This window comes from Trichomycterus rosablanca, chromosome 27 (genome assembly GCF_030014385.1).
Source record: "Trichomycterus rosablanca isolate fTriRos1 chromosome 27, fTriRos1.hap1, whole genome shotgun sequence".
NCBI lineage: Eukaryota > Metazoa > Chordata > Actinopteri > Siluriformes > Trichomycteridae > Trichomycterus > Trichomycterus rosablanca.
In genome coordinates, this window is record NC_086014.1 from 8,975,610 (window position 1) to 8,988,641 (window position 13,032).

At 41.4% G+C, this 13,032-nt stretch overlaps 1 protein-coding gene across 2 annotated transcripts in view; it reads left to right on the forward strand.

The window, feature by feature from the left end:
• Nucleotides 1-13,032, forward strand: part of LOC134304100 (tyrosine-protein phosphatase non-receptor type 4-like) — a 68,387-nt gene that overhangs the window by 18,180 nt on the left and 37,175 nt on the right. For both annotated transcript variants that reach the window (XM_062989658.1, XM_062989659.1), the window contains exons 4-10: nt 346-388; nt 3,515-3,593; nt 4,625-4,669; nt 6,193-6,245; nt 9,731-9,851; nt 10,212-10,299; nt 12,626-12,714. In XM_062989658.1, the coding sequence (XP_062845728.1) occupies nt 346-388; nt 3,515-3,593; nt 4,625-4,669; nt 6,193-6,245; nt 9,731-9,851; nt 10,212-10,299; nt 12,626-12,714 (518 nt within the window). The remainder of the gene's footprint in view (nt 1-345; nt 389-3,514; nt 3,594-4,624; nt 4,670-6,192; nt 6,246-9,730; nt 9,852-10,211; nt 10,300-12,625; nt 12,715-13,032) is intronic.

A 13,032-nucleotide genomic window follows, 5' to 3' on the forward strand; every position in this document is an offset into this window, starting at 1 on the left:
AACAATTGGCCCTTTGAGGGCCACCATAATGCAGAAGTGGCCCTCGGTGAAAATGAGTTTCACACCCCTGCTTTAGACACGTGGTCTAAATGAATAATCCGAGTTGCCGGGTGTTATTTCTGAAACCTGAACTTTGTCCTGCACATTTAAACAAGTCTTCAATTTCTTCCATTGCTCACATACACACACGTGTGGGTGGATGGTTAAATAGGTAGACGCGTATCTATACAAATGAAACCTACGGTCGAGTAAATTGTAGGTCACAGTCCAGTGCTCAGCTTTATGATTAGATTCAGATAAATGTTTAATACTGTCTTTTACTGAAGTCATTTTTTTTATTTGCAGAGGTGGCTGGAACCAAGCAAACCTATAAGAAAGCAACTAAAAAGTAGGTACAACTGATAAACTATTTTTGAAAGGTAAATGGACTGGACAAACACTTGATTGAATTGGCACAAATTCCTACAGACACTCCAAAATCCTCTGTAAAGCCTGCTCAGAAGAGTGGAGCCTGTTATAGCTGCAGCTTCAACTGCAGTCTAGAGACAAGGCAACTTTATATTGGACTGTTGAGTGTAGGAATTTGTGCCAGTTCCAACCACAAGAGTATTCGTAAGTCCAGGCACTAATGAGAACGTCTGGCCTGCAGACACTCCAAAATCCTCTGTAAAGCCTGCTCAGAAGAGTGGAGCCTGTTATAGCTGCGGCTTTATATTCATGTACAACGTATTAACTGGATTGTTGAGTCCTGACCTGGCGTTCTCATCAGTACCTGGACTTACAGATCCTCATTTGGTTGAATTGGCACAAATTCCTACAGACACTCCAAAATCCTTTTAAAGCCTGCCCTGAAGAGTGGAGCCTGTTATTGCTGCAGCCTCCCGTAGAGAGACGAGGCAACTTTATATTCATGTACATGATTGAAATTGGACTGTTGAGTGCAGGCCTGGCGTTCTCATAAGTGCCTGGACTTACAAGTACGCTTGCTACAAATCCTCTGTAAAGCCTGCTCAGAAGAGTGGAGCCTGTTATAGCTGCAGCCTCCCGTATAGGGACGAGGCAACTTTATATTCATGTACAAGATATCAATTGGATTGTTGAGTCCTGACCTGGTGTTCTCATCAGTGCCTGGACTTACAAATGTCCTTGTGGTTGGAATAGGCACAAATTCCTACAGACACTCTAAAATCCTTTGTAAAGCCTGCTCCGAAGAGTGGAGCCTGTTATAGCTGCAGCCTCCCGTATAGGGACGAGGCAACTTTATATTCATGTACATGATTGTAATTGGACTGTTGAGTGCAGGCCTGGCGTTCTCATCAGTGCCTGGACTTACAAGTGTCCTTTTGGTTGGTTGTCCATTTTCTTGGTGTACATGACTTACTTATGAATATACAACCCCAGATCAGAAAAAGTTGGGACAGCATTTACTTTGACTTTTATTTCATTGCAGACAGGATGAACCTGAGATATTTCATGTTCTGTCTGGTCAACTTCATTTCATTTATTAATAAACATCCATTCCTGCATTGCAGACCTGCAACACATTCCAAAAAAAGTTGGGACGGTAAAGCATTTACCACTTTGTAATGTTGCCACCGAGGATACCAAGTGATTTAGTGTTTCAGCTTTTATTTTGTCCCATTCTTCCTGCAAACACGTCTTCTCCACACATTCTCTATTGGGGACAGGTCAGGACTGCAAACAGGCCAGTCCAGTACCCGTACCCTCTTCTTCCACAGCCATGCCTTTGTAATGTGTGCAGCATGTGGTTTTGCATTGTCTTGTTGAGAAATGCATGGACGTCCCTGGAAAAGACGTCGTCTTGAAGGCAGCACATGTTGCTCTAAGATCCCAATGTACTTTTCTGCATTAATGCTGCCATCACAGAAGTGTTAATGACCTTTGCCAAGGGCACTGACACACCCCATACCATGACAGACCCTGACTTTTGGACTTTTTTAATGAATTTTTTTCCCAAAAAAGACCTGAAATGCTGATTCATCTGACCACAATACACGTTTCCACTGTGTGATGGTCCATCCTAGATGCCTCAGAGCCCAGAGAAGTCGACGCCGCTTCTGTACATGGTTAACATAAGGCTTCTTTTCTGCACATTAAGGTATTAAGAGGCGTTTGTGCATGTAACTCTGTATTGTAGTGCTTGACAAAGGTTTGCCAAAGTAATCCCTCACCCACGTGGTCATATCAGCTATTGTTGAGTGGCGGTTCTTGATGCAGTGCCGTCTGAGGGATGGAAGATCACAGGCGTTTGCATTTTCTATACTGTCCCAACTTTTTCTGATTTGGCGTTGTATGACATGGTCAGCTGTGGGGCTGGGTATCGCCACTAATTTCCTGGATCGATTCGATTCCGATTCACAAGGTCCCGATTCGATTCGATCTTCGATTTTCGATTGAATTTCGATTCAACACATTTAGGCATATTTGAGTTACATTAACAGGTTTTGTTTACATATGTACAGATGTTCAGAGAACGAATGTGATAATTGTACAAAGAACACTCATGATTAAAAATATTTGTGTAATTTGTTTACATAAATAATTAATCCAAAACAGAAAACAGTAACATTCATTTTTTATTATTATTTTATATGTCTGACACGCTACAACATTGTAAATGTAATGTAAACATACACCTGGCTGTTGAACAGCTTATGCCAAGATTACACTACACGACTGATCGGCGATGGGGGGTTTTACACTACACCATCTATCACCAGGGGGAATCGCAGGCGAGCTTCTCTGGTCTCCAAAACTACGTTTTGTCACGAAAACACACGTGAGAAGTGATGAAAGGTTTAATGATACCACGTCCAAACATGCACATCAAAAAGTAGCGAGAGATCAAAGTTTGTGCGCTGATGAAATAAATGAATCCGAGTGGATTTGGCAACACGAGCAGCATGGCTTGTTCTATAGTGAGTTGGAGGTTAATAAATATTTTGTTTTGTAGAGAACGATCAGGTCGCGTGTGCTGATGTATTCTGATAGAAACTATATTGCGCTCCACCACCTGTTTACAACCTCCCCCCTGCGTTTCCCCTCGCTGTTTCTCACATTGATTGAGAGCCGAGTTTTGATCGCAGAGCGAACACCGAGTTCCTCCCGAATCCAGCACCGACCCGTCGCCGAGCGAAAATCAGTGCAAAAAGTTGTGTAGTGGTCATAACTTGAGCTTCTGCCATGCTAAACTGATGTGCAGGTCAGATCTCGTTGCATGAAAAAACACTGGCTGGTCACGCGAAATTAAAGGGGGTAACAGATTTCCGTGTGCACCGTAAAAAGGGGCGTATTTAAAAGATCGATCTCGCGTTTATATGAATCGATATCGGATCGTTCAAATAAAGATCGATTCGAATCGAAAAATCGATTTTATAAACCCACCCCTAGTCAGCTGGGCCTGCTTAGCATTAGTTCAGTTTTTCTACTTGTTTACATTGATTTCTCTTTTCATTGGTCACTACAGTAAACTGACCGAATGCTGTGTTTTCAGGGGTCACTCCAAATCACTTGAGCTTCAGGGTGAAGTTCTTTGTAAGCGATCCAAGCAAACTACAAGAGGAATACACAAGGTGCGTCATCACATCCTGTTTATTATACTTTATTTATAATTTACTGTATGTTTTATATACAGGGTGAGTCAAAAGTCACAGGACACTCTTTAATTTCAGAAACGAAGAGGAAAATGACATATCTGAATACCCCAGCAAGTAATGAGTGAGGGGGCCTATCTTTTAGGCTATGTCCGGAACATGGCCGCCATCTTGAAAGCCGCCATATTGGATCAAGGGCAAGTTTTTCCAATGGGAAGGTGGTCATGTAGCATATCGAAGAAGACCAGAATTTTCTCAGAAATCGATTGCCGCAATCAGATTTGCAATATCTGTTGTGGTTCAAAAGTTATCAACACAGATGCACAGCTATTTGACGTGTTCAATGTGTTGTCCCTGGTGCTGAACACGGAGCTGAAGGCGCTGGATCCAATCGCTGTCACATCTTCCACGATGCGGTACTGAAGGTGGTGGTTGTTGCGGATTTGTTTGAGTTGACCCCAGAGATAAAAGTCGAGTGGTGTGAGCTCGGGTGATCCGGGCAACCATTCCACAGGACCACGACGGCCAATCCAATGACCAGGGGATGAAATATCCAGCCACTGACGAACACCTGCTCCATAGTGTGGTCGAGCCCCATCCTGTTGGAAATAACAGGGGAAACTGTCTGGTTGATGAAATTCCATCTTCGGTTACCTGTAACGAACAACAAAAGTTTTGAAATTCCGTTTTGATAACTTTTGAACCACAAGAGGTATTGCAAATCTGATCACAGCAATTGATTTCTGAGCAAATTCTGGTCTTCTTTGATATGCTACATGACCACCTTCCCATTGGAAAAACTTGCCCCTGATCCAATATGGCGGCTTTCAAAAATGGCGGCTATGTTCCGGACATAGCCTAAAAGATAGGCCCCCTCATCCATTACTTGGTGGGGTATTCAGATATGTCATTTTTCCTTTCGTTTCTGAAATAAAAGAGTGTCCTGAGACTTTTGACTCACCCTGTATAAAGGGGTGTGTGATTCAATAATAATCTGTATATGATTTCAGGTACTTGTACTTTCTGCAGTTAAAACAGGACATTCTGACTAGAAGGTAAGTAGGAATATAATATTCATATTTATAAATGCTCAGTACGGCTATAAATGTAATTGGATTTGTGCATTAAATATTCATGACGTGTGGTTTGGTACGCATTTTCCTAATCTAACACATTAATAATAACATCTATTATTTATTGAGTCATTTATTTCTATGGATTACAGAACAAAAAATGTACATATTAATATTGTTCCTTATATTTACATTCCTGCATTTCAGGTCTGCAACACATTCCAAACAAAAGTTGGCACGGGTGCAATTTAGGCTAAGTAATGAGGTGATGTGATTCCAAACAGGTGATTGTAATCATGGTTTGGTACAAACAATGTACCTCAAAGAAAGATTAGAAGCGATTTGCATAATTCTCCCTCTACAGTGCATAATATCATTAAACCATTCAAGGAATCGGGAGGAATTTCAGTGCGTAAAGGCCAAGAGCGCAAGTTTAAGCTGAACGCCTGTGATCTTCCATCCCTCAGACGGCACTGCATCAAGAACCGCCACTCAACAATAGCTGATATAACCACATGGGTGAGGGATTACTTTGGCAAACCTTTGTTAAGCACTACAATACAGAGTTACATGCACAAATGCCACTTAATACTTTACTGTGCAAAAAAAAAAGCCTCATGTTAACCATGTACAGAAGCGGCGTCGACTTCTCTGGGCTCGGAGGCATCTAGGATGGACCATCACACAGTGGAAACTTACACAAAGTGTATTGTGGTCAGAACAATGAGCATTCCGGGTCTTTTTTGGAAAAAATGGACGGCATGTGCTCCAGTCCAAAAAGCAAGGGTCTGTCATGTTATGGGGCTGTGTCATTGCCCTTGGCAAAGGTCATTTACACTCCTGTGATGGCAGCATTAATGCAGAAAAGTACATTGAGATCTTAGAGCAACATACGCTGCCTTCAAGACGTCATCTTTTCCAGGGACGTCCATGCATTTTTCAACAAGACGATGCAAAACCACATGCTGCACACATTACAAAGGCATGGCTGAAGAAGAAGAGGGTACGGGTACTGGACTGGCCTGCCTGCAGTCCTGATCTGCCCCCAATAGAGAATGTGTGGAGGATTTTGAAACGACGACCCCGTACTGTTGCACATCTTACGACGTGTTTGCAGGAAGAACGGGACAAAATAACACCCGAAACACTATATCGCTTGGTATCCTCGGTGCCAAAACGTCTTTTAAGGAACGGCAACATTACAAAGTGGTAAACGCTTTACCGTCCCAACTTTTTTTGGAATGTGTTGCAGGCCTGAAATGCAGGAATGGATGTTGAGCAGATAAAACATGAAATCCTGTCTGCAGGGAAATAACAGATATCAGGGTGTGATACTCGCCTCGTGCAGGTGAAAAGATGCAGTCGGATGCTGCGCGCGTCGGAGGGGGCGTGTGTCAGTCTCGCTCTCCTCAAGCAGGAGTGGGGATCAGCATCAGTAGAGATTTTCAGCCATGATATTTTTATTTAACACCGATTCACTGATGTGTTCTGTCTCGTTCTGTTAGGTTACCGTGTTCCCAGAATGCCGCAGCTCTTCTGGCCTCGTACGCCCTACAGGGTGAGTTCTTTCAGCACTTTTCCGACGGAAGCCTTTAAAAAGAAAATGACAGTATGTTCTGGGAGCGGAGCATGACCTTTCGGACACAAATACAGTTCATCACGGAGCATCTCACACTTATTATTAACCTTCTCACCCACACCTCGGAGGAAACTGGAGTACTGAAAACAACCTACACGTGTACATGCTTTCTTTTTGCGTACACACTGTTCCCTTTACCTTTATTTTAGAGCCAGAACATTAAAACCACTTACTTACCATATAGAAGCTTACTGTAGTCCATCTGTTTCTCTGCATGCTTTGTTAGCCCCCTTTCGTGCTCTTCTTCAATGGTCAGGACCCCCACAGGACCACTACAGAGCAGGTATTATTTAGATGGTGGGTCATTCTCAGCACTGCAGTGACACTGATTTACATTGTAGTGGTGTGTTAGTGTGTGTTGTGCTGGTATACGTGGATAAGACTCTCACTATCACTGCTGGACTGAGAATAGTCCACCAACCACAAATATCCAGCCAACAGTGCCCCATAGGCAGCGTACTGTGACGACTGATGAAGGTCTAGAACAGGGGTGTCAAACTCATTTTCGCCGAGGGCCACATCAGCATTATGGTGGCCCTCAAAGGGCCGATTGTAACGTATCCTGCTGTGATTGCAGTCTGTTGTTTTTCTTGGAGGCCGAATTCTGCATTTATATTGTCCTACTTTACCACAGACACGGCCTCATAACACAAGAGACGCACCGGTTTCTCTTCCTGAAGCACAAACTTGTTTTCACTTTCATTAAATTCCCTCCTTATGCTTAATTTTCTTACTTATCTTCTTGTACATTTTAGGATCATGTGTAAATATGTGTAACATCATCTACTGGCAGGATGTGTCACTTTGCAGGTCACAAAATCAGCCTGCATTTTGAAAGATGCAGTTTGTTTAGGATTTTACAGTGTATTTTTAAGACAATCATTCTGCCCTCACTAATAATTTATCCCCCTTTCCCAGACAGACAGACAGACAGATCCCTTCAGAATACAGTCGGTTTATTTGCTCGCCAGCTGTGTGATACACTGTGTGCATCAAAATGAAGTAAAAATACAAACAATAAAGAACTTAATACACTAAAAGCACACAGCTGTAGTCAAGTGTTACATCTGGTACAATATGAGATTTAACCAGGGATGGACTGGCCATCGGGAGGGTCGGGAGTTTTCCCGGTGGGCCGCTCTGTATGTGGGCCGCTGAGAGAGTGAAAAATAAATTCTGTTTTAATATTCCTGAATAATAATCCTGAAGTGTGTATTGGCCCACCACAGTATCCTCACTGCATGTCCATTGGCCAATCACAGAAATGTCCCTCCCCCAGGATAAACCGTAATCACAAGCACCAGTACAAAAACTATGAATGAGTGCGAGATGGAGAAATGGTCGAAAAAGCGTAAAGGAGGTGCAGAAAAAGCCCGTGATAAAAAACAGAAAAAGCTGCAAGCAGATGCAGAAAAGTGCAGGAAACTGGACAACCTGTTTGGCAGTGAGGAACTACAGCATAGCCAAAGAGCAGAAAAGGTGTAGTTAGAGTCCAGCGCCTCTGCTTCGTTAGTAACGCCGTTTAAGAAGAGACTGTGGGCCCATCTCAAATGTCGCCTATGCCCTACTTAGGGTACTTCCTAACAGTACAAAACATTTCTTTGAACAGTCACTGAATGATTAATAAGTAGTTATCGAAGCTACTGTTGGATACCAGGGGCTTTAAACCAGCCGTTTTAAGGACGATTTTTGTAAAAGTTATATGATGTCATGTCCAACATAGTGCACTACATAGGGCGGTGGATATAATTTGAGATGGTACCATTAGTCTCTGCTCTTCAGAAAAAGTAAACACTATCTTGTCCTCTATATAATACAGAAAGGAAAATGCAGTTGTTCAGGACATTTTTAGAGTGATTATGTGCATAGCTCACATGGTTAATTTCCCTTGTCAACATATAAAGTATTTACACATGCGATTTATTTCTTTGCTCATCAGAGCCATGCACTAATTTGGAACAAACGTGAATCACGTGTGAATAAAAGTGCGAAAAAAGCATATTTACCAGTGTTAAAGGTTTAATGAAAGAAAGGTTTAATTTTATTTCTTGCGGTTTAATGAGACAGGATGGTGAAATCCAATAGAACCATTTAAGAAATTGTAAATTTTATGTGTGTGATAGATGGATAGAACTATTAATCCCAAAAGAAAGTGTTGGAAATATATATATTTGTTTGTTGTTATTTTTTTTATTATTTTAATTTTTATTATAGTGAGTTATTAACTTTAGTGGTAAGATAGATGAAAACTATTAATATCAATCATCTAACATTTGATTAGGGGGTGATATGTGTGGCATGATGTGCTTGTAGTGGGCTGGTCAAGAAAAAAGTCCAGGGCTGAATTTTGTTCCCAGTCCAGCCCTGGATTTAACCAAACGTAAAATAACACTAACGAGTAAAAATTTTGTGTAAAGATACTAATTGCTATAGTAACGTAACAACAGTATTTAATTACGATAAATTTGTAACTAAAACGCTGTGATATACTCACTAAACATTTACAAACAACTGAGAATATAAACGCCGCTACTTACAGACGATGCTTTGGTATTATACTGAAAGATAATTATTTATATTTATTATTATTGTTTACATTACTGACTACGCTACTTCGCGTTCTCTTTGCCATAAAAGTCACATAGCTTCTTAGCGAAGGTTAAAGTTAGTTGCCATGACTTACGATGTCACGGTTGTCTCTTAAAGGCGCAGGAGTCCCGTTAAATTATAAGCGCGTCTCTGTAACGACTCGAACCATCACAACAATCATACAGTCGTTAAACCTCTCGCGGGCCACATAAAATGACGTGGCGGGCCGGATCTGGCCCGCGGGCCGTGAGTTTGACACCCCTGGTCTAGAAGATGACCAACTCGAATGACCAACACCTACATGTACAAGGTGGACCAACTAGGTAGGAGTGTCTAATAGAGTGGACAGTGAGTGGACACGGTGTTTAAAAACTCCAGCAGCACTGCTGTGTCTGATCCGGTCATACCAGCACAACACACACTAACACACCACCACCATCAGTGGTCAGTGTCACTGCAGTTCTGAGAATTATCCACCACCTAAATAATACCCACTTTGTAGTGGTCATGGGAGTCCTGACCATTGAAGAACAGCATGAAAGGGGGCTAACAAAGCATGCAGACAAACAGACAGACTACAGTCAGTAATTGTAGAACTACAAAGTGCTCCTATATGGTAAGTGGAGCTGATTATGGTTGATCGGTGTATACGATCCAGTTCGGTCTGGTTTCAACCCAGCGTTACCCCCTTTAATGACACGGTAAACTGGATAACTCAGTTCAGGCCTTTCAGTGGGCAAAGACCCCATTGTGTCGTCCGTCTCTTTCTCACACACACACACTCATTCGGTCACACTGTGCCCTTTGTGCTACAGCCGAACTGGGGGACTACAGCCAGTCTGAGCACTCGCCCGGATATCTTTCAGAATATGGCTTCGTCCCAAATCCGTCCGAGGATTTCGAGAAGGAGGTGGCCAAACTGCACCAGCAGCACACGTAAGCACATGGACATTTATTTCATTCATTTAATATCGACTAGAATTAATACAGTAAAATGACTGTGGATTAAAGTGTGGGGGGGGATAAAGTAAGCAGCTGAATGTAAATACACACACATACACACACACACACACACACACACACACACACACACACACACACACAGTGTGAAACAAGGAAGCTCATTGTTCAAGGATGTGAAATTGAGTCTTGATACAGACTGCACAAGTGATCTCTCTTTTAACTCAGAGCTTCGTTCGCATAACCATTACAGTTGTTACAAGGTTGCCAAATCATTAAAATGCCAGCTTTTTTTTTTATTTCTCTCTCTCTTTAATGTCTCATCTGTTGTCTCAGTGGATTAAGTCCAGCTCAGTCAGAGTTTAACTACTTGAACGCTGCCAGTTCGTTAGAGCTGTACGGAGTTGAACTGCACTATGCCCGGGTGAGTAACTCGCCCACCCTTCCCACCAACCCCACCCGCTTTTCAGTTACACTGTTTCATTCTTTCAGATCATTATATGCTCTGGATTGAAGTGTGTATTCACATCTTGCACAAAAAAAGTTATTAACCTAGTGTTTGGGTTATAGAGACGTCGAGTCAAGTTAGTTGGGTAGTGTAGGAACGTTTATTAAATTGAATAATACACTGATCAGCCATAACATTAAAACCACCTCCTTGTTCCTACACATACTGTCCATTTTATCAGCTCCACTTACCATATAGGAGCACTTTGTAGTTCTACAATTACTGACTGTAGTCTGTCTGTTTCTCTGCATGCTTTGTTAGCCCCCGTTCATGCTGTCCTTCAATGGTCAGGACCCCCACAGGACCACTACAGAGCAGGTATTATTTGGGTGGTGGATCATTCTCAGTTGGTATGAGTGCATCAGTTCACTGTCACTGCTGGACTGAGAATATACCACCAACCAAAAATATCCAGCATCCTGTGACCACTGATGAAGGTCTACAAGATGACCGACTCAAACGGCAGCAATAGATGAGAGATCGTCTCTGACTTTACATCTACAAGGTGGACCGACTAGGTAGGAGTGTCTAATAGCGGGGACAGTGAGTGGACACGGTGTTTATAAACTCCACTCATACCAGCACAACACACACTAGCACACCACCACCATCAGTGGTCAGTGTCACTCTGCAGTTCTGAGAATGATCCACCACCTAAATAATACCTGCTCTGTAGTGGTCCTGTGGGGGTCCTGACCATCGAAGAACAGCGTGAAAGCAGGCTAAAACAGTATGTAGAGAAACAGATGGACTACAGTCAGTAATTGTAGAACTACAAAGTGCTTCTATGTGGTAATTGGAGCTGATAAAATGAACAGTGAGTGTAGAAACCAGGAGATGGTTTTAATGTTATGGCTGATCTGTGTATGAAATTAAATAAATACACATTGAGTTTAATAGTTTCGACAAAGGGCGTTGAGTTTCAAAGATTTTGAGTTTAGGGGACGTTGAGTAACAAGGTACCACCGTACTAAGTTAGGTAGGTAAAGTAGGTTGATTAACCCTTTAATGGTTTTAAGACGGCGTGTTTGCACTCCAGAACTGTATCCTCTTAAAAATGAACTGGGCACCATGAAAAGAAAAGTAAGCCAACAACTGTTGAGCAGCTGAAGTCTTAAATCATGCAAGAACAGCTAAAAATTGCACTCGGAAAACTAACAATTTGTATTTTCAGTTCCCAAACCAGTAAAAAGGGAATTAAATAGAAAATGGGATGTAACAGTGGTACAACTTCTTGTGAGTTGCAGCCATCACATTTTAAATTTGTTTTTATTTACAAAATAAGCCAGGCAGTGAAAACACTTGAGAACTTACTTGTATGTGCACTTTTGTCAACTAAATAAAGGTTTAAGGGAATTAACAAATCACTAATTTTTGTTTTGGGGTTATAGCAAGTTGAGGAAAGTAGTTTTTAGGGCTGCCACTAACGACTATTTTTCTATCGATTAATCTATAGACTATTTAATCGATTAGTCGATAAATTTTCCTCTAAAAATATTATTCAGAATCTCATTGAAGCTTCTTTTATTTTAACAACAAACTGTCGGCATAATAATGTGGCACAAAACTAAATGTACACAGGGTTTATGTCCATATTAACAAATTTTCAAGTGCTCCATATTAAAGTGCAACATGTGTTTATGGCATCCCGTACACAAAGCAAAGTGCTTTAACTTGTAGCAGAAATAAAATAGTTAGAGGTGGGCACGTCTCATCAAGTCCAACGTACAGTAACGACAGAATGAGCCCAGATTCTAACCTACACATTCACTCAAAACTTACTTCAATTTCTCAGCGACTGCGCTCAATGCCGCCAACCAGTGACTGGACCAAATATGACTCAGGTCATGCACGCAGCAAGTAGTGCTGAGGGAAATCATATGAACGCTTATATAATGAAAACATTGTAGAAATTAAAAAGGATCATTTATAAACATAGTTTATAAAAACGATGCATCGACTTAAAATATAGACATCATTGACTAGGTCGACCAATCGCGGCAGCCCTAGTAGTTTTACAATAAAGTTGCTTAAGTAAGTAATGTAAGAAGCTAGATTAGTAAAGTAAGATTTGTTAATTGTTATGTGAAGTAAAGTAAAGTTAAACAAAAGTAGATTTACAATAAAAATTAATGTACATTTCCTATGTAAATACATGTGGTTTCAGAATTTGCTTGAAATATACAATATGTAAGAAAGTCCTACAAAAATAGCAATAATGATTGGTTATTTCATCATGCAGGACCAGAGCAACACTGAGGTTCACATTGGAGTGATGGCTGCTGGGATTTGTATTTATAAGAACATGATACGAGGCAGCCACCTTCCATGGTGAGTACTCACACAGCTCGACATCTTCACTCAATAAACATTCAATTATTATTATTATTATTATTATTATTATTATTTTGTCTTGTCCATCATGTACAGATATTTTTGGGGTTTTATTATGGTTTATAATGCTATAGTAAAAAGACTAAACAGTGCAAAGTGGCTATCCTTGATCCATCTTAGCCTTTACAGGACCCCAGGTCTTAGTCTTGGTTTAGGGTTAGGGTCAGGGCAGCTGTAGCCTAGTGGTTAAGGTACTGGTCCAGTAATCAGCAAGTTGCTGGTTCAAGCATTGTAACTGCCTGGTTGTCACTGTTG